The following is a 21,788-nucleotide window of genomic DNA, read 5'->3' on the forward strand; positions in this document are numbered from 1 at the left end:
TGAGTGTGCAGCTTGTGGTTGCGAACTTAGCATTCAGTCTGTTCAGCGTGGATTGCAGAAGTTTCTGAAGAATTTCAAAATGGCTTTAATATGGAATGTTTCCCTCTGTCTCCTCCTTCCCATGCAAAACTTTTTGTCACAATATAAAAAATACCTTGCACTCAGTAGGCAACCAGTAGACTTTTTGCAGGAGGTTTCTACTGAGAAGTGACAGAGGGCAGCTTGGCAAATGTTCAGAAACCAACATTAACTTGCTGGAGCCCGGCATGGGACCTTGTGTTCAGCAGAATTCTTCTGACCTGTCTCTCTGCATGCCGAGCTAATCAGCAAACACCTAATGAGCCTACTCTAAAGAAACAGACCCTCTCACAACCTACTTCATTTTCATATGTTCTCTGGGGGTGGAGAGACAAGACTTCATAAGGACTGATGATGCTGCAAAGACCACAATAATGATAATTAACTTGCTGAATTTAGAAGATTATGCTGTTAATTAGTTGCAAAATAAAGATAAGTAATAGAGGAGCAGATGGTAGGATAACACCCAGGAGAAGGAGGGTTATTACTCTGATGAGCTTTTGTGGCAGATATGAAATATGGATCTGAGTTTTTCACAAATTGTTTCTGGAGTATATTATCTTGTTTCTGTGAGCTCTTGATGGAATGATCCAGTCCTACCAAATTTTGACAGATGTGGTGAGGATTTGTTTTCAAGGATATACATGAATGATAAAACCTTGCTAATAAAGATTTTAAAAGCTATTAACCTATCTGGTTAGTTCACCTATAACCAAATAATAACAAAAACCCTCGGTTGTCATCGAGTTTTTCCACGTAAAAATGCTTATATACATTTATTCTAATATATGTATCTGTAGTCTTGATTGTTAAAAATGAGATTCTCGTTGAATTTGGGTTAACTGTCATAAGAAGCACAACACCCATATAGTATTTTACTCCAGCATTACCTTTTAAAATATGAAACTTATTAAACACACAAGCTGGAAATCTCCTTGTGAAAATCTGTAAATATTCTTCAGATTTTCACAATGTGTCTGCATTTGTGGACTATTGATTCCTAACTACTTTAATTTCAACTTTCAAACTTTGTAATTTGAAATCAAATCTAATTATTTCCCATTCCTGTTTTCATAGTACATTACATTTAACAATCTAATCCTCAAAAGGAGTTTGTTTATTTATGAATTTACAGGATATAATGTTTAAATGTTGGCATTACAGTAAGTAAAGTCCAACTTTGTTTGCACGTCCCAGTGCAAACTCATCAGTTACCATGCAAACCCAATACGCGTCATTTTTGAGATGGTAACTTTGAAATCTCTCCTAGTATGACAGCTTGAAGTAGAAGAGAGTGTACCCTTTAACTGATTTGTACTTTCACTGCTCTCTTGATTAGGACTGATGAAAATTTGTCACATCTTGCCTAACAGCAAGTTATGATAAAAGAGATGCTTCTAAAGTTATTCAAGTCATAAATGAAAATACACTGCAAAAAATCTTATCTTAGTAACATACAGAAAAGTTATTGTCGTATTGGTATTAAATACTTGCTAGTTTCTTTAGAAAACCATTATTTTTAAAACTGAGTTGGATGTGATATGTTTCCCTAGTAGTCCTGGTAGTGGTTGTGTAGAAGATTTTACAATTTAGACGCCAGGATTACTTAAAGAGAGAGAGGAATCAGCCATCAACTTTGCAGTTAGATCATAGAGTTTGGTTTTAGTAATTTTAGTTAGACATTTAGAAAATACTTAGACCTGCTGGAGACAGGGACTGAAATGTTTTTGTTAGCTTGTTTTTCCAAGGAGAATTAGGAAGGTACAAGTCAATTCTTGAGTTTAATTAAAGTGTTAACTATCTAAGGGCTTTCAGAGTGCTGTAAATATACTAAAAGTTATGGACATATTATCTTAATTTTTTTATTATCCTGATCTAATGCTTGCAGCTATCCTAAATTTTTGTTGTTAAATTTGAGTGCTGGAAACTGCAGTAAATTTGGTTTGTGTAGTTTTCTGAAGTGTCTTCTTTATTCTGGGGAATTTAGGAAGTTGATGCAGTAAATGAGATGAGGAACAACAGCTCATTTAGCTGTTGGGATTAACTCCTAATTTTCATGTGCACTTGAATGGTTCCTAACTGATGTAATGTGCTGCTAATTCAGTCCAGAGCAATCTCTACAGAATAGACCTACTACAGAAGTCACTGGCTAAAGATTCCTTAATAGCAGGCCAGTAGAGGAGGGTTGGAGTTTCTTGGTTCTCTTTGTAGCCCTCAGTTAGGATACCTGCTGGTGCTTGGTATGTGCTACCAAATCCAAGTTGCCAAGATGGTAACTTGCCATATTTCAGACATGAAAATATTTTGCAGTTTTGACAGAGGTAATCTGCAATCTGTTGTTTTAATTGTAGCATAGGATCCAGGAAAGCCTGTCACCATGGAAGGTAGCAGAGAGCTGTTACTTTACTTCACTGACTTAATTGTTGGGAGACATTGGATACTACAATTTATAGAGAATATCTACATAAATAGGTGCAAAGTTTTCTGTTTATCCTGAGCTGGCGAAATGCTGCCTCTCTCTAGTATTCTTAAGATATCCTAGTAATGTTAGTATGTGGGTGACACTTTGTTCATATTTCAAAATATGATGTTACAAGATATCAGAATTTTCACAAACTTATGTGTTTAAGTCATTAATCTTCTCTTAAACTTGTATTGGATTCTTAAAAAATCTGGTGCTCAGTAGAAAAACATTTTCTAACACCATTTCTCTAGTAAGGTAAATTCTTCAGTAAAACAAAAAAAATTAATGATAAATTATACAGTACTCATGGAAATTTAAGAAAGAATCTGGAATTACAAGCAGTTGTATCTGCTGAAATTGGACACTTTATCACTTAAGATTACGAAATAGTTTAAAATGGAATGTATTATATTGCAGTTTTAATAGATTTCACCAAAAGTTGAATGAAGTGTTTTTCAACAGGCAGTCAGTAAAGTGCTCTGAAATCATCCATCAGGTTGTCAATAACTCTTGGGTATATTAGATACAGCTGAACTTGCACATTACTGTTCTTCATAGTGGCTGTCTGCAGTAAAGGAAGAACATGAAACCTTTTAGCAGTTTTTTACTGCAAAGTAGCATGCTGTAGTAGTTATCTTGCATATTTCTACATAAATAATCTTTACATATAACCTGAAGCTTCTTAGTGTTTAGATGTTTTTTTCAGCAACGATCTTGGCTTTTATGTAATTACCCATAGGAAGGATTGCAGAGGTGAGTATTTGTAAAGACCATGAATTAGTGGAGGCATAACAAGCTATTTAAAAATGAATAGAGATAGAGAGCACCAGAATTTTTCAAGTGGAAAGATGCTTGTGTTCTGGTTGTTCCCTGTTTTCTTTCTAACAATGTGTCATCGTTACTCTTCTGGTACTACCACCTTCTGTTTATGGCCTTCCACTCATCTGTTTGTGAGCACAGTTCACTACAGATGAGGCTTTCTGCTTACTTCTCCATATAGTTTACCATCCTTCCCTTCCTGGGATCTTATGTAAACCTCATTGCTCTTATAATGACTGCAGGAATTTACCCCCCTGTTTTTAGGTATATACATAGGTCACTTTTGAAAGCCTGTAAAAAGAAACACCTGTTTATGAGTTGGAGTTCCTGTTTCCAAAGTGGAAGTAACTGCTTATATAAATGATTAATCATTCAAGCTAGCATGATAGAATATTTCTTTTCTTTTTCTTCTTTATTTTCTGCTTTCAGAGATTGAAAGCAGCCTTGACCCAGCAGCACCCTCAGGTAACAAATGGAGATACTGCCAAGGGACATGCAAGTGGGTTGGTTAGGACTCAGTCAGAGGAACCACGACCACAGTCACTCCAACAGCCTGCAACTTCAACAACTGAAACACCGGTATGACAGGAGGGGGCATGTGCCTCCTACCTCCTCCTTTCATTTTGAAAATACATATATTTTTTCTATACTCTTGGTCTGTAAAATAGAGATTACAGACTCCTCTTTTAATCAATAGCTCTATAGCAGTAAAATGTTTTCAGGTCTTACGTATTTTTAAATGCTTCTAAAACCTATTATCCAAGATGATGATTTCAAAACAGGTAGTATCTATCTGCTCAAATTTAGAACTAAGTCCTGATTTCTGAAGTTCACTGTTAAGAGATTCTGTGATAGCTGAAATTTTTACAGCTGGTCAATATATATATATTTGAAAAAATAAGTGTTTTTATTTTGTGTTTCTGTTGCATCTGTTTTCTGTTTTTGTTTTTTTTTTTAATCATAAGTGTGCTTAGACATTTTTTTATTGCATCAGGTATCATGCTTGTGTTAATTTGCTTGAAGGATCTTTTCTGGGCTGCCACAGGAAGAGTTTCATTTGTGTCATTAAGGGTACTTCATCATCTCAGGCTATGGAAGGGGGTCTCTGGTTTAAGTTGTGTTTTGTTATCCTTTTGGGATGATGGATCAGAGCAGGGGAGTAAAAGACAAAACCTCTAAGTCAGACTGGAAGTGGGCCTGCTGCTGGAGGAAAGATACACTTCCTGGTGAATCCTGGAGGATTGCAGCTGTTCTGTTTCTAAAAACCTCTTGTAATGTGTTTTCAAAATGCTTATAAAAATCTCAAAGAGATATTTTCAGAATTCGTAGCATAATATTAAGTTTATAAAAGCTGGCCCAGAACTGACAGGACTTATCTGCAATGAAAGCCTCAGATTCTTACCCTGGCCAGTGAAATCAAATAATGTATCAAAACAAATATGTTTGGAACAGAACAGGGGAAAAAAGTGACCCAATGTAAAAAGATCTTTCTTAAAGCTGCTCTTTCCCCATACTGCCTTGAGGTTTTCTAAAGAATATTTTTCAAAATATCACATAGCAGAATTTTCAAGATGAAAGTTGCTGTTTGATTGTCTTAGAGTTATTTTACAATTAGTATTAATCAAAAATAGCAAGTGTTTCATTCTTAAAACACTGATTTGAGTTCCCAGGTTTTTTTTATTCTTAGCTATTTAGAATTAATGTCAAATTTATATGCCAGCTGATACATGTTTGGAGTTTTTAATTTAAAAATAAAACTTCCTTGCTGTGCAGGACTGAATGTGGAGATGCACCTTTAAATGTCATGTGGACAGTTATGTTCTAGCTTATCTCTTTAAAGGATTTTAAGACCCATTATATTGTTACATTAAATCATTGTCTAGGGTCTGTATACAACTGTGAAATTAGTCTAATGTATAATTTAAAGTATTGAAGTATTTTGATACTGTCATGTAATGTGGGTAGATTAAGGGAAATTGTTACTCAGTGCTGGGGAACACATGAATGAGCAGGAATTTGCTATCTGGAGATCCAGGGATCAGAGAGTCTCAGCGCTGCCAGAATTTGTCAAACAGCTTCTGTGTAGTGGGCATAAGCAATTGTGTCATTTTTCAGTTGTGACTAGGTGTGTGGGAAGAGTCAAAAATAGAAAATTCATTTCCTACTAAATCTAGCTTGAAAGCTGTTTTGGATGCAATACGTTAATGTAAGATGATCAGGAGAGGAAGTATGGGTAAAAGATTTAAAAACATCCCTGTAGAGTTAAATGGGCACAGCTTTCACCTGAATGTATTTAGAAGTGCCCTGAATGCTTTTCTCAGGATGTGCTGGCTGCTTACACCAGAGCTGTAGGTTAAGTCATGGCTGTTTTCAGGCATCACCAGCTCAGCCTACGCCACAGACACCGAATACAGGCGGTCGGCGAAGAAGAGCTGCCAATGAAGACCCTGATGAGAAAAGGAGAAAGTTCTTGGAGAGAAACCGCGCTGCTGCCTCCAGGTGCCGGCAGAAACGGAAAGTCTGGGTGCAGTCATTGGAGAAGAAAGCTGAGGACCTGAGCTCACTAAATGGCCAGTTACAGGTATGGTATACCTTTTATTTCAAGGAAAAATTAGGAAGTTGTTTTTTTGTTCTTACATGGTGATCCTTCATCAGTGGACCTCAAAACTTTGCATGAAATCGGAAATATAAATGGTTTTATAACTGGTGGCTCAGCTCGGGCTTGAAATTCACAACTAGTTGCATATAGCAGTAAAATTAGAGGATGAAAACATACTCATATTTCAAGATATGTAAATTTAGGGATCATACCCTTCTGTCCTTTGTTCCATTTGAAGTAACTTTCAGGCTATGATACTAAACTAAGATGACAAGATGTGTTGGAATAAACACTTGTGAGCAAAGTAATAGTCTTACCTTGAACACATCTAGCTCTTTATTTGTGTCATGGCCTGGGTTATTTGAGTAAGTTTTGGGCTTATTTCCTTCAAGTTCTTTTCAACTTCACTTTTTGCCTTTAAAGTGAATGTAATGCTTGTGAAAGGTGCCAGGTTGATATCAGTGGATACTGAGGGCCTCTTTTGCTCACAGAATGGGTACAGCAGTGGCATTGTAAATTTTAACCAGCAGCACCTAAATCCTATAGAGATGAAGTGTGATACAAGAGGGTAGGGCCAGTGTATGTTGCAGGTCATTTTTCCACCTCATCTGATCTCAGAAAGTCACCATGTGAATGTACTTTTCCCCAGTAAAACAATCCATGACCCTTTTGTTTAAACTGCTATTAAATATTAAAGCGTACTTTCCTAATGTTTCCCAGCAGCACATTAAAAATTGGCAGAAATTATTGTTTTCAGAATAAAAAGTCTAAAAGCTTTGTTTTGAAAGTTGCTGAAAGGAAAAACTGTGAAGCATTCATTTAGAAAATGTGGTGAGACTTATTTTGATATGTTCAAGTGTCACTTGTTTTTCTTCATCAGAGCTGTTCACTGAGTCAAATTCACACATCATCATCTTCCTATGAAAACTCACCTCTCCTGCTGTTTGGTATAGAAAACATCACAATTTGATCAACAGGAAAGTAGGACATGTTGAGGTTATTTTTTATCATGTAATCAAAGTTACAGTGTATCAGTCATCTTCATGTTTGTGTCTTTAAAAATATTCAGCATCCCAGACCCTGAAATGTAAAAGATTCCTACCTGAGCACACACCGTGAAATGGTTTCCTGTGTTCCAAGAGTCATGACACTCTGCACAAGCATTAGTTAAATTTCTTGCAAATATGTATTCTTCTCACACCTGTTCAGTCTTTAGACATACTCATTTAGTGCCCTCAATTAAGTCCATTAATTACATAATAATACGTAGCACTGTAGCTTAAATAATCAAAGAAAGGAGTGAAGGAGAATGAAAAAAATCAGCCATAATTCAGTTTTTTAGCGAAAGTAATGTTTGGTATCATGTGAACTCTCTTTCACATATATATGCCAAGTTTTATAACAAAAAAATCACATAAGTCCAAGAAACAAAATGTTTACAAGTGTTAATTCAGTAACAGTGAATTCAAGAAAGATTTTCTTACAGTCTACCAAAAGCAAAACTGTTAATGGTAAAGAACAGCAAAACTTGAAAAGAAAATTGGATATCAGAGAAATAATTACACTGTGCTTTATGTGAAAACATTAATCAATCATATATTTCCATAATAATTAGATGCAGCTAATCAGCCGACTGGGCAGTAATGACCCATGATTATTTACTTTATATTTAATAGAAAATTTAATAAGTTTGGAGTTTTGCCTTAATGCGGGTTTAGTAGTTCATTTTAGTTTAATGTATAAGTGGCCTGCCCAGCTGAATTTACCAAGAGTCACATTTCCAAAAGCAGGTTCATAGTGGAACACCTGCACTGCATTGCTGCATGTAACAATTCTGACTCCATTCAGTGCTGTTACTGGCCTTCTGCAATGCCTGTGTCAGAGGCTCCCATGGCAGTGGGAAGGGCTGTAAGACTGCAAGCTGGTGACAGTACATATGAACTTTGAGGAGGTTTACTTGGTTGATGTATTTATTTTTTTCTGTATATTAGCTGCTGTCAAGTTCTTCTTATAAATGTTTGAAGGTAACTTCATTTTGAAGCAGTATTTTTCAAATATTTGCTTAAAGGAAAATTTCCATCTATTACATCACCAGTAACATATATAGGTTAGTTAGGCTGCCTTTGTTATAGGTTCTGCTGTGTAAGTTTTTTTCATGCTTCTAATATTTTGAAGGTTATTTACTGTTTTGATTCTTGAGAACTGTGTTTTCTATTTATTGTTAACTTGTTTGTTGGTCTTAAATTTTATTCCTCACCTTGTGTGGCCTCTGTGCCTTGCAAAATCCTGCAGAGTATAAGAAGGTATTGACAATGCTCACAGTGGCCACGGAGCCACATTGCAGGATCAGATGCCAAAGTGCATTACATGTTCTGTATTTGGTCCCTGTTGCTTTAATAATCTTAAAAGGTGAAGCTTTAGAAGAATGGCCTGTCTTCCTCATGAGGTCCCAGTGGGTTTTCAGTTAGCAGCAATTGAGTGATGATTTGTACTGATGCTGCAGAAGCTGTTTAGGAAGGCTAAATTTTGAAAGTATGCCCATAAGTAAAGATCCTTTTCCATAGAGGAAGTTGCCCAAAAAGGAAGCATGAAGAATGCTGTTTAACTCAGCCACAGGCAGTCCCCTATCCCCAGAAGTCACATTTACCTGCCTCTGATGATACTTTGAGTAATAACATATCACAAATGTTGTCCCACACCATGCTGAGTAAGGGCTAATGTGGTCCCATGGTCCCACTATTACATCTGCATTTTGGATACAGGGAGGAATAGGCAGATAAAAAAGAATGTGTCATACACTGTGTCCTCCCTTCGTAAGAATGCAGGAGGGAAGGTATCTTTTGAAGGATGGAGTGCAGGTACAAGTCAATATACTTTCCTCCAGAAACGTTCTTTCTAATGCTAGCACATTTTGAAATGCAGGAACATAACAAATTCTTCTCAACAGCATGTGGGCTATATTATGTACTACTTTAAAGAGTTGTTGGTGCCTGCGCTTGGTTCTGTCTCACTGCTGATGAGAACCTTTCCAGTGTGAAAATCTGAAGTAATCTTTGTTCGTGCCACCTGTTAAAAGTGTTTATTTCATGTGTTTCTTGGTAGCCTGTTTTCCACAGGTTAACCACATATGTAATGACCACCACACATTCACATGTTTTGAATGAGATGGAAGGACTTACTGTTGTCTCAAGTAAATATGTATAAGAATGGGTCCTAAACAGCCCCCTTTACCAGTTAGAAGTGGTTCTTACTGGTGATACGTAAATGGCAACCAGATTCCTTTCTGTGACATTCCCCATCCCTGTGTCCAGCAGACAGAACTCTGCTCTAGTGTCACAAGTGGTGTGTGCATTGTATGTGGTACTGTTGGCACCAGTGGTGTTTTTATGGAATATACAGCTACCATTGTTCTAGAAATTACCTCAGTCTCTTATATAGGAATGCTGATCCATGTTTTTCAAGTTTGCTTTAATAGGATAATGTAAGGTAATGTATTGCTTTTTGTATTTATGATGGCAGTGGTCTTAATATTTTTGATACAGCTGACATTGAGCTATAAACTGCATTATAAAAACTTTTCATAAACATATAATTTTACTTCCACAGATGAACAGCAACTTCATGCTTATATGTGCTGTTTGTATATAAAATTCTTCCTTAAAATGTGGGAGGCATAAGAGAAAATTTCTGCAAACCTTTTCCTGATTGCCAGAGTGCCTTTGAACTGGTAGAACTATATTTCATAGTCTTGGACACTGTTGCTTCTGTAGGTCATCAGGTGTCTCAAAACTACATCAGTGTGGTTTTTGCTACCCAACCTCTGTCACTTCTGTGCAGCTGCCTGCATATCAAGATTTGTGGCTCCTCAGTAAATAACATGGTGAACTAAGGGCAGACAGAGCTGGAGGCAGTAGTCCTGTGCTTTCTTAACAGCCTGAGGTTTCAGGACGTGTAGTGCCGCCTGGTAGAGAATTTGTGGGGCTTTTGGTTGGGTTTCTATCATTGCAAACCTTTTTGTTTGCAGTCACATTTTTCTTTCATTACAAATGTCTGTGAAGTCAGATTTTTGGCATCTTGCAGCTTTTGCTTTTAATAAAAAGTTTCTAAAGGGTATTCTACACATGAAAGGACTGAATAGAAAAGGAGACCTCAAGAGGATTTTGCAGGTATAAAGGCTTCTAAATGGAGAGAGAGGGAACACAAAAGAGGAGCTTTTCTTTGAACAATCTGATATTTTAGTTACTTAGTGTAATTAAACCTAATAAGTTCTGTTCTGGAAGAATTGTTTTCTTTTGGAATCCTTTAACTTGTAATTCATCTCATCTCTGGCTGCATTGCCTTATTTCTTGCTTGCAAGTAAATAGGTTGACTTTCTTGTAGTTTATTTTGCACATAATTTCAGATGCCATCTAGTTTCCCTCTGCTGTTTGTTTTTTTCTTTAACTTGCTTCTAAATGCAGAAACATAAACATTTACTGAATAATTATGTCACATGTGTGGTATATTACAATAATATGCAAAGGTTCTTGTATTTGAAATAACTTCAAGTGTTAATAGAAAAGATTTATATTCAAAATAAAATAACCCGTGAAAAACACATATTGTGTCCAGATACGGGGATCACAAAGCATTACAGATAATTTGATTCATAAATATTTTTCTACTCTATAAAGTAAAAATGGGTCTATCAAAATGCCACACCATTCTTAATTTGGATTGTCACATGCAATGCAGTTACATAGCACTCCTCGTCTCTAGGCACCAAGCTGCTTTCCAGAGAGGGTAAGTATTGCAGCTCTCCATTTACAAATGGCCAAGTTGGAGCACAAAGCAGTGAAATGACCTTGCTCAAGGTCACCCAGCAATGGAAAGGCAGAGTCTGGAAATGAATCCAGGCACTGGATTGTGCAGGTGCTGTCTCTTAGATTGCACTGTGCTTTAGCGACATCTCCGGATTTTGTCATTATTATCAATGATTCCTTCAGAGACCATGTTTATGTATGGCTGCCAAAATAAAAATCAGTCTGGAGATCAACCAATATTTGCTAAATTATTTTCCACTACATGAGATTTTCTTTTTTTGAAGTCCAAGTATAAATAGAGTCACTAGAAAATTATTCTGCATTGGCTTTTTGGATTTTCTTTTCTATTTTTCCCTTTTTTTAATGTTGGTCATGACATTTGTTCAAATGTGTGGAGCTAAATGTAGGTTTACTTTGATTAAAATTCATCACAAAATCTTCCAGAAGAGTCTCACAGTAGCTGGATCATGTGAATGAGACTATATGTAGACGCTGCATCTGCAAACTGAAAAACATATATTATATTTTTTAGGAAAACCCAAGCATATCCCAGTAAATGTAACAAAGCTAGCCAAGTTTCAGCTAATATTTGCATTTTCTAAGATAAAATAAATATATGTATATATTTCAGTATATACCAAATTGAAACTGCTTGTGTTTCAGCTACCCCTAAATGAACAACTGAAAATCCTATAAAACTTAATGCTTACCTTCAAAACGTGTGTAGTTTGAGCCTGGTAAAGTACATAACTTTCTTCTCCTTTAGAATGAAGTCACCCTGCTGAGAAATGAAGTGGCACAGCTGAAACAGCTTCTTCTGGCTCATAAAGATTGCCCTGTAACTGCCATGCAGAAGAAATCTGGCTATCATAGTGAGTAATGTTCCATTACCTATAGCCTGAGGCTGCATCAATGAAATACTGCCAAAATGAACTGAATGAGCATTAAAATTGAGAACTGTGGTTCTAATATTACATATATTACATTAAAGATCTTTTTTTTTATAAGCTTGAAGTTATTGGAAGATAGGAAATATTACGTGATATTTAAAAATATATGTTTAAGTCAAAATTGAATTGTTGCATAACATTGAAAGGTTTATGTTGGTTTAATGAATGCATATGATAATTAACATTTAAGGACTATCACTTACTACACCTGCTTTGGAAAATATAATTAAAGTATTAAGAGCACACTATAAACCATTTTTTCTACTTTATCATAGCCTAGTACAGTGAAAGGTCCTTGTGGGTGTTTTTCCTTCATTGTAATGAGATTTCAGTAGAGGTACTATAACAGCTGTCCTCATTTACCATAACATCCAGGATCAGTCAAGCCATTAAAATAATCAGATGCAGGTTCATGGCTCCTACTGTACAATGTCTTCTAGTTTGTTTTGATATCCACATTAAATGACTTCTTTTCTATAGAGAGGGTATTTTTGAAGACAATTCTAGTATTGAGGAGAATACTGACACTGTCAATACCAATATTTTCTAGTCCATATTTTTATTTTAAGTTGTTCTATTTACTTTTCATCCTTCCAGCATTTTAAAGGTTAATTATGCTTTGCTGACTTGTAGCTTCCTTTTTGGCTGTGATACACAGTGCCAGAACCAGCTGCTGCTGCTGTAGAATAAATGGCCAATTTTGTCCATTGTACACAAATTTGTTACAAGTAACTGAGCTGGGAATGCATTAGGCAACATTCATAATATATAACCCACAGCTTTCGTTTTTATGATTTAGTGATATTTCAAGATATTTGTAAATGTGAAGATTGTTTCTGCCATATGTAGCCACTTCATTTTAATTTGCCAGTGTCAGTAATTCAGGAGAATAAAGGAACATTTTGTACTGCATGCAAACAGATCCTCAGGTGCTTGCGATAAAACTTAATAGCCACCATCTTTACTTGTAGTCATTGTAAGCAATTTCATCAGAATGGGCAATATTTTTTAATTTAAAAGATTCAGGAGATTTAGCAACTCTGTATTGCCATATATATTTAGAATACTGATTTTGTCAGTTTTGAGCTTATAAATCTTGGTCCTTTGATCTCCAGTCATTTTGACAAGACAGAAAATAGCATCTTGGAATAAATTGGAACAGTATAGAAATACGTTTGGGATTTATATTAACAATGATTGCTGCAGGGATGAGGCCATTATGGCTCCTATCTGACAGAACAACATAATTTCATACAGAAGCTACTAGGGGGATGGCATTATGCATGCAAGGTTTTTAACAAAAAACCCACACAAAAAACAAAGCATAGGTGTCTTAAATTTTGATGTTTTGAGGATTCATGTTCCTGAATTGGGATGTAAAATATTTCATCGTAAGTCATAAACTGTCAAAGTGATTCCGTGCCAAGGATTTCTTTGTTGAAGGATTAGTGAATGGCCTGTCTAGTAGTGCTTGTTTTCAGCCCTCAGTAAAGGACTATCCTTCTGATTCAGTAAAGAATACAAAATGAATCAGACCTAAAATACTAATCAGTGGCAAAAGCCTACATTTTAGAGGAAAATAGTATTATGCAAGGAAATTGGAAGTATAGCTCAGTTTCTTGGAAAGTCTGTTGAAAGTAAAAGCTTAACATGAATGATAGTTGTAATGCCATTCCTCTGAAAGGATTTTGTCACATTATCTCTGCATGAATATTATTAGGAAAGTATGTTGGCTAAGTGACATATCCACAGTACAGTTTATGAGAGAAAAAATTGTTTCAGTCAATGTGGTCATGATATGGTGTTCCTATAAAGTGTATTTAAATAAACATTACATTCATAAAATAATCAAAGTAGAATTGCTTCAAAAGTGTAGTGAGTGGTTTAACAGTCTTGTCTCTGGAAGAAATTGAAGACCCCAGCCTAAAGATCTCCTGCAGTGCTGACTGTTGTGCACTGCATAGACCACATTTTAACAGCCAAGTCCACAATTTAATGGCTTTTCATGCATTATGCCCTTAAATAGGAACAAATAATCTATCATTTGGCCTTCACTTTTACATATTTTTTAAGATCTTTTGTATTTCCCAAACACATTTTTTTCTCAGGCCAAGTGAAAAGCACAACAATGCATGTAGCCCTTTCTCTAAAATTGTTTTTGGGATCGTGTTTTCCTTATTTTAAAGTCTTGTGCCTGCTTCAAAAGACGGTGTCATCAGGACAGAGAAACCAGAAAATGGATATTTTACTTGGAGTCAGCCAGCTTAAAATTCTTTATTTTCCAGACAAGGATGCTGTTGGTTCTGACTGCATCTTCAGCTGTGGATTGGGAGAGTGCTCTGTATACAAGATATCTAGATGCTGTTCATTTATTTTTCATGTTATCTTCTATACTAGATAATTTCTAAAAGTCTTCCATAAATACCCCCTTTATTTTGTTAGGGTTTTTTTTGGGCTTGTAATAGGACAAAGGTGAAAACTAGTGAGAAGAAAATGTGTTGTGGTATTCAGAGTTTGTGGTTTTTTTTAAGGGAGAAAGAGGGTTTTTTAGATATTTTCCCATATTTTTCACAAGGACATTTTAACATTCAAGAGAATTTTTCAAAACAGAGTACAAAAGTAGGTAGGTAGGTAGGTAGGTAGATAGATAGATAGATAGATAGATAGATAGATAGATTAGATAGATAGATAGATAGATAGATAGATAGATAGATAGATAGATAGATAGATAGATAGATAAAGGCTGCAGTGTAGGGGGCGTTAAAAGGGGCGGTTTGTGTTCTTTCTGTGGCTAGTTTTAAAAAGAAAGATAGAAGGTGACCAGCCAGTTTCAGACCTTGAATGATTTGAACCTCTCAAACCACTGTGTTCCTGCAGGCTGTTCTGGACAGGCAATGCTTCTTGAGTGCCTGCAGGGGACATTCACAAAGGACAACTCCCTGGAAAAAAGCATTTATAGGCTTAGGTCCCTCTGTAGTCCCTGCATGGCCTGATGAGAATTACCATGAGGCTTCTTTCTTGTTAGTGATTATCAGGGGAGCAAAAGGAATTCAGGATCATGTCAGTGCTTGTGTACGCACTCCTGTTTTGGTTTAGGTGGGTTTTTCCTTCTGAAGACTGAAATCCCTCCCTCTTGGTTTGCTTACCTTACTGAAAGCTATTGGTAAGCAATGCTTACTGTGGTGGTAACACAGTAGGTAAGAAGCAAATAGCAGCAATGTTTGGCTGTTTGAAAAGGGTACTTTTTAGTATATCCTCAGAAGTCTGTGGCTGTTTTAGTGCTCTTTAAATCTTCCTTATGGCCTAGTCTAGCCCACATTGTGTTCCATATCCTTAGTGGCTTGCTCCTCATGACACAGCCTGTCTAGGAGCTACGTAGCCTTCAGGAAAGTTCATGTGATGTAGCTCTGTAAATTTTCAGCCTTCTAATATACAGCAAACATTTCTTTGAATTGATTTCTAATTTGAACTGTGCATTTTCCTTGATGTGAGGCAAAGCAGGGGAAGCCATTAAAAAGCTAAAATTATTTTTTTTTTTAAATTGTTAGCTACAGTATGATTCTGTTATGTATCAGTCATACTCTTGAAATCACAGTCCTGTGCCTGGCAATTCTTTGGTCAACTAAGAAAAAAAAGAAAAAAAGAATCTGTCAGAATTTAAGTATGACTTTTCTGTCTTCTTCTAAAAGCCTTTGTTCATCATTCCCAGTCTTCAGGCTTAAGAAAACAAGCCATCTCTGTGATAGGATGACTTCTAAATACCTTCTATGTTCGTTGAGTAGATTTTCTTGTTTGGTTTTAATTCTTCAAATTGAGGGTTTTTTCAGTTTTTGGCCATTTTCCTGTAAAGTTAGGACTACATTAGGAAGGACATTGAAAAAAATTCATATAGCTATTCTTTAGGGTGTCACCTCATTTCTAAATATTGCTTTGTAGTTATTGCAAGGATTTATGCTTCCAGTCCAGTTTATTGTCATAAATTAGTGTTAGCTCTATGTTTTATATAATCACCTGTCTGCTGTAGGCTCCCCCTCTCTGCCTCCTGGCATTTGAAAATACCTGAATTGTACACTTTTGTGTCTTCAGCACAGCATGTTTGTTTATCTACTTTAAGATATGAACACTGCTCTTGTACATTGGTGGTCACCTCTGTACTCATCAATGTTTCTCACATTGCTTATAGGATCTTCCAGAACCCATCAAAGTCAGAAAACCAGGCCTTTCTCATGTTCTTTACCACTGTGATATTATTTCATATTATTACATTTCTTTTGCGTTCAGAAATGTGTTAAAGAAGACAGAACAGTGTAAGACTTTTCTTCTCTGGCTGAAAGATAGTGATGTACTTCAACTTCTTCTTTGGCTCGTAGCATTTAAAACTAACCATTTTTATTGAGAATGAGGAGGTTCAGGACAACCCAGACATTGGGAATCAGCAAAAGAAGCTGATAGGAAGATTGAGATTCATAGGAGAATAACAGCAGTTCTGAAGAGGAGGAGCAGGTGTTACAGCAGAGAGATTGTATTTGATACATGTCATCCCACTTGCTGCCATTTCATTCTGTCTGAGGAAAAAATATGCTGCTCTCATAATTAGTAATGGAGTATTTTTCAGGAAGTGGCACTAGGGTTTCTATTTTTAACAAAGTTTGCATGTGTTCCTTCTTGCTTGTTTTATGTGAGATCTTGTAGGTCTTGCTAGAGGTATGGTAAAGATTATATCCTGTTCAATACTTCCAACTAAATTGGCACTTGTTCTTATTCTTTCTGTTCTTGAATGGGCAAACTCTCCTAAGGGTCACAAATGTCTTTTGGAAATACCTTGATTTTCTTGCTGTTTGCAGTTATTATGAAACCTTTGGATATGCAGTACTTGTCAGCAGATCTAGTTCTGTGTCACCAGTATCTGTCTCCTTTAATGTTTGAACGGTCTGTTTTTAAAAAAGTGCAGGATCTGTAAAACATTTGGCCTTGTGGATAAGAGTATTCTAACTTCCAAGCTATTACATTTTACTCTTTGCTCTTTTAGTGCACTTGAGGAGAGATTGCCACCTTGCTCCTGTAGGCAGTATTTCTGAGAAAAAAAAATCAGCAGTTTCCTTGCCTACCCATCCTTTTTGACCTTACCATTCTTTTCTAGAAGCAGTCAATAATAGAACAGTTGTTCTCAAGCTTTGAAGAGGAGTTTGTTCTTAGCATGCATAGGGCTGCTCAAAGATCTTTATACTGGGGTCTTGACTTGCTAAGTTAGTAAATTTTCTAGCTAGCATGTCATATAAACCTCAGTAAAACATAAACTTTATTTCACTAGTTCACTATTGGTTTTTCACACTTAATGTTCCTTTTAGTTGCTGCTGTTAGCCTGTTTTTTTGTGGAAATGAGGACATGATTCCACAGCACTGCTTGTCTCCCCGTGGTAGTGTCATCCTTTCCCATTGTTTCTCTGAGGCACTTCTGAACTTGTAGGCCAATCTCAAGCAAATCTGGAAGGGACTGCAAAGACAAGACTAGAGAAGATCAAGCTTTATTCCATTGCTTTGTCCCAAGCAATAGTTCATGCCTGCTTCTGGCTATGTTTGTGTCAGGGTAGTCAGTAGTAGTTTAAAAGGGACTTCTAATATGCTACCTGGATACTGGTTTTGGTCTGTTTATAAAACTGCTGTGAAAAGTACTTGCAAACATTAAGTAGCACAAAGTGATATTAAAAAGTTACAATAAAATTCAGCATTAGTTTTTCTATTTTTGAGGGAAAAACAGTAGGATAATTTTCTGTTCTTGGTTTTTTAGTTTTGAATTCAAACTTTTAGTTCGGCAGTGTTTGCATAATACCTTGGCTAACTTCTGCAGCTCTGGAAAAAAAGGATGATTTTAGCATGACTAGAATGTCTGTGCAAGAGGGACATGTTAAGTCATGATAATTTTGGAAATTTTATTTTTGCACAGTGGTAATTTTTTTAACCTGCTTACCCTCTGTCATGGGAAAAAATGATGTAATTCTGTGGCTAATTCACTTTGGTTATGTGGAGAACACCTGAAATATTCCAAAAATATTTTTAAGCCAGCTTTAATGATTTTAAAACCTATTAAGAGGCATTTGTAAAATTATGGAACTTCATTCTGTTAAAAGAATGGAGGCTGAATACTCATGTGAGCATTGTCCAGTAAATATAGTGGTGTAAGTAATATTTTTTCAGATATCTTAGTCATGATGGCAAATATTTATTACTGAATGTAGAATTATTCTTGTTTGATTACTAAGCAGACGCAATAAATAGCATTTTGTAGTCTGTGAATAATGTTTACTGATGTGAACATGCATCATTAGAATTAGGCATAGTACCCACTGGCTGATTTACTAGGCAGGAAATTTTAATCATGGCCTTGAAGATGTGCAAATGCTCTGGTTTCCTGACTAGTCCATACCGCAGTCTGGTTTTTCTGCTTACAAAATAGTATTTTCTTTCTAATAAACGGAAATAAGCTCGTTTTGCAATTTGTGCTGCATTACAGCACGAGTGTTAGCTATTTAGGGGGGGGTGATTGCTGTGGCTGGGAGGCGGTGGGTGCGTTCCAGCACAGAATAAATGAGCTGCTGTTGTTGTTCAGCTGCAGACAAGGACGACAGCTCGGAGGACATCTCGGTGCCCAGCAGCCCGCACACGGAGGCGATCCAGCACAGCTCCGTCAGCACTTCCAACGGCGTCAGCTCCACGTCCAAGGCGGAGGCCGTGGCCACCTCGGTGCTCACGCAGATGGCGGACCAGAGCTCGGAGCCCGTGCTGTCCCAGATCGTCCTGGCGCCTCCCTCCCAGGCCCAGCCCTCGGGAAGTTGATTACAAACTTGCTTGCATCAGTTCCTTAGATACACATCTGTGACTTTAAAGGGAAACCAACAACAGACCAGTCTCCATCTAGGAGAAATTGTAGCTTAAAATTATTCGTTTTTAAAAATCCAACTTAAATTTGGCTTTAACAATTGGCAGGTGGAAATAAGACGGAACACCAGTTCTGGTCTCTTTGCGAAAGACTTTTTTTTTAAGTATTAGTTTTACTAGTTATTTTTTGTGCTTAATGTGTAAAGTGTGTGTACAGTACAATGTGGTTTATTTCATTTTTAATTTGGTATTATTTTAACAAACATTGGGGTGAATTACTAAAGGTCATCCCCAAGACTGTGATAGGAATATTATGTGACATTTTTATACCAAAGTTCTGCATAGTCCCTATTGACTTTGTAAAGTTAGCAAGGTCATAAAGCACTAGGCAAGAGAAAGACAGTAACAGTAAATTTGCTTTTAGTCTTTTTGCCTTTTTGTTGTTTTGCACATTATGAGAGGAAGAACATTGGAAGAAAAACATTTGGGTTTTTTATGTATAGCATTTTGGTTGGCTTTTAACTGTTGGGGTCTTTAATTTGTTTAATAGGGCCAGTACAGTATATGAGATACAGTACTTATGCACATACCAATCCTAGATGAGGATCATTACTAAATAGATTTGATTTTTTTTTTTATTGAGGTCAGGTGGGTTTTTTTTTCCCACTCCAACACTTGATTCTGGTGTGAGGAGAGCTTTAATTCTCCAGTCAGAATAGATATCTATAACCACCCCTTGTTGCTAGGCTGAAACCAGTAAGCATATTGTAAAATACAGGGTTATCAAGTATGGAATACTTGTTATTCCAAAGTAGGTTGTATTTTGTGGATTTTTGAGTCGCAGACTAAGGAGTTTACTCATGGTTTTGGATGCCAGAAAAGCCTAAAATCCTTCTTCAGACAACTCGACTTTTTTTTGTCATTGTCTTGTATTTGCAAGCTAACTTGTACTTAATTCTTGTGTAAGCACTGTCATCTTTTAGTAGCAAAAATTTTGATACCTTTCTTGTGGAAAAAAAAAAAATCAGTATCTACCGTATCTTGGAAACAATGTAATTATAATGTGGTGTGTGTGGTGTGTGTGTGAGAATGGTTCAGTAGTTAATGCCAGCAGTCTTTTGCTTGAATGTTTAAAGATGCCTTCAATGTGATGCTGGCTGATAGGTGATTGCAGTTTTAAAATGTTATTTACTGTGCGAACTTGGATAACTAACATTCCATGATGTAGTTTGTTTCTGATGAGATGATTGTAGGTACACTTTTTCTCATTATCCAATCATCTGTAGGATACTGAGTTTTTTAAATGTGCCATTATCTATTTTGATTCTGTACTCATGTTCAAAATACAGTACAATATTTTACAATAGATTAAGTTGTTTTAAAAAAAGTAGATGTGTGCTTTCAGGTCGGAAAACTTTGTATAATAGCAAAAACAGATGCATAGTAGCAACTGGCAGTAAAGCAGGATTCCATTATGTATATAACAAAGATTTATTGCATTTATAATGGGTTGTGTAGTTCATTTGCTCTTCCTTCTCCACACTATACCATGCATTTTTTAAGTGTCAGTGCCATCAGATTTCTATTCGGTTCAGTTTTAAATCTAAAAATGTAATTGATTCACAGGAAAATATAATTTCTGCAATATATATACAACCATACTGTACTGAAAACTGGACAAAGTATCTAAGTCATATATGTATCATTGCAGGGCTTTAAGCATGAAAATATTAGGGAATTTAAATATTTTGTATTTTAAAACTAAGAAAGTTGTGTTGATAACCTCATGTGTTTAAAAGTCTTTACTTTCCCAATTTCAAGATAAAAAGCTGTAACAGTTATTGAACGTTTCCAGGATGGTTAAATACAATGGACCTCTCACGAGAAAGAAATGAATTGCAAAGGCACAAAGTGTGAATTCTGCAAGAAAGCTCTACAGTCACTTTTCATTGTAGGTTTGGTGGACTAGATGCGGCCTCATTGATCATACTATAATTTGCCCTCCTAAACACAAAGGCTTTTAAATCATATAAGTGGAGTTTTTTTATAACAAAACTGTTGCGCTTGTAAAATAAGTCTACATAAGTGTATAGGAGATGTGTAAACAGTTAATGAATTTAACAGTGGGGCTGGAAAAAGAACCATTAAAATCTGTGTTCAGCAAATAGAGAACAGGTATTAGCCGTACTACCATGGATTCCGTTTTGAGACGTTGTCACACTACTTCTGTACTTAGCATTTTGGGTCTTTACATTTGACATGTTTCACAAACTGTACTGTTTTCTTTTATGTGCAGTTTGCATGAGTAAATCATCAAAGAGAATAAAATCTATCTTTAAGTTATGTTCCTATTTTAATGAAATTATAATTGTTCTAAAAGGCCGCTCTGTCTTCAGCCTTCTTTCTTCATCCTTGCAATTATCAGTGTTTTTCTGGAAGTCATTACTGTAATGTCAAAGTAATGTTATGTAAATGAGAACACGTATGTTTCTTGAGAAAATAAGGTAAATACCATTGCTCTGCAGCTGAGCTCCAGCAGCTGCTGAGGAACAAGCATTGTATCATTAGTTCCAGGAGCCCAAGGTAATCCACAGATAAATGAGTTCATAAATATAGCTTGGTGATCCCAGATGTTGCTCAGCCATTCCTGGTTGCCCTGAGTTCCACAGCAAAAGCACTGTGTGTAATTAGAATTTCCACCTAACTTCCAGTTATTTTAATCTTATTTCAATATACATTAAGCCAGAAATAACAGCTGTAATCAGATAAATGGCTCACAGTTGTGTTGTCAAAGGTTCAGAAAAAATCATGCCCTCACACCTGATGTTTAGAATAGTAAAAATGGTTTGGGCTTATTTATGGATGTTGGAAACATGTGTGGAATGACACATTCTGTTATCATTTGAAAGCTTGTGCCAGAGCCCCAGTACGAAGGTTTTGAAGGAAATGAAAGAGTAAAGTTGCTGTGTGTCTGCATTTGTTCCATGTATGGACAAAATGAAGTGAAGCTGCACACAGCTTCTAACCCAATGAGAAAAACGTGTGAGGCCTCCCTTGCTTCACTACGTTCTTTTTCTGACTATGAGTTGTGCTGGTGACTCCAGGGGAACAAAAGGCTTTATAACACAGGTACTCTGGGTGAGGGGAGGAGAACCAGCCCACTTCTTAATGTCTGTGCTGTAAAAAGACTCAGGTTTATA

General features: G+C 36.3%; 1 protein-coding gene across 6 annotated transcripts in view; it reads left to right on the forward strand.

Moving 5' to 3' along the window:
* Positions 1-21,114, forward strand: part of ATF2 (activating transcription factor 2) — a 48,540-nt gene extending 27,426 nt beyond the window's left edge. For 3 of the 6 annotated variants that reach the window (XM_058810012.1, XM_058810014.1, XM_058810011.1), the window contains 4 exons: positions 3,791-3,940; positions 5,736-5,942; positions 11,529-11,634; positions 18,320-21,112. In XM_058810012.1, coding sequence (XP_058665995.1) covers positions 3,791-3,940; positions 5,736-5,942; positions 11,529-11,634; positions 18,320-18,546 — 690 coding nt within the window. In that variant the 3' untranslated portion in view covers positions 18,547-21,112. Of the gene's footprint in view, positions 1-3,790; positions 3,941-5,735; positions 5,943-11,528; positions 11,635-18,319 lie in introns of all 6 variants that reach the window. The other 3 variants (XM_058810015.1, XM_058810016.1, XM_058810017.1) reach the window with 2 other exon arrangements.
* The last annotated feature ends 674 nt before the right edge of the window (positions 21,115-21,788 follow it).

The sequence above is a fragment of the Ammospiza caudacuta genome, chromosome 8 (genome assembly GCF_027887145.1).
Source record: "Ammospiza caudacuta isolate bAmmCau1 chromosome 8, bAmmCau1.pri, whole genome shotgun sequence".
Lineage (NCBI taxonomy): Eukaryota > Metazoa > Chordata > Aves > Passeriformes > Passerellidae > Ammospiza > Ammospiza caudacuta.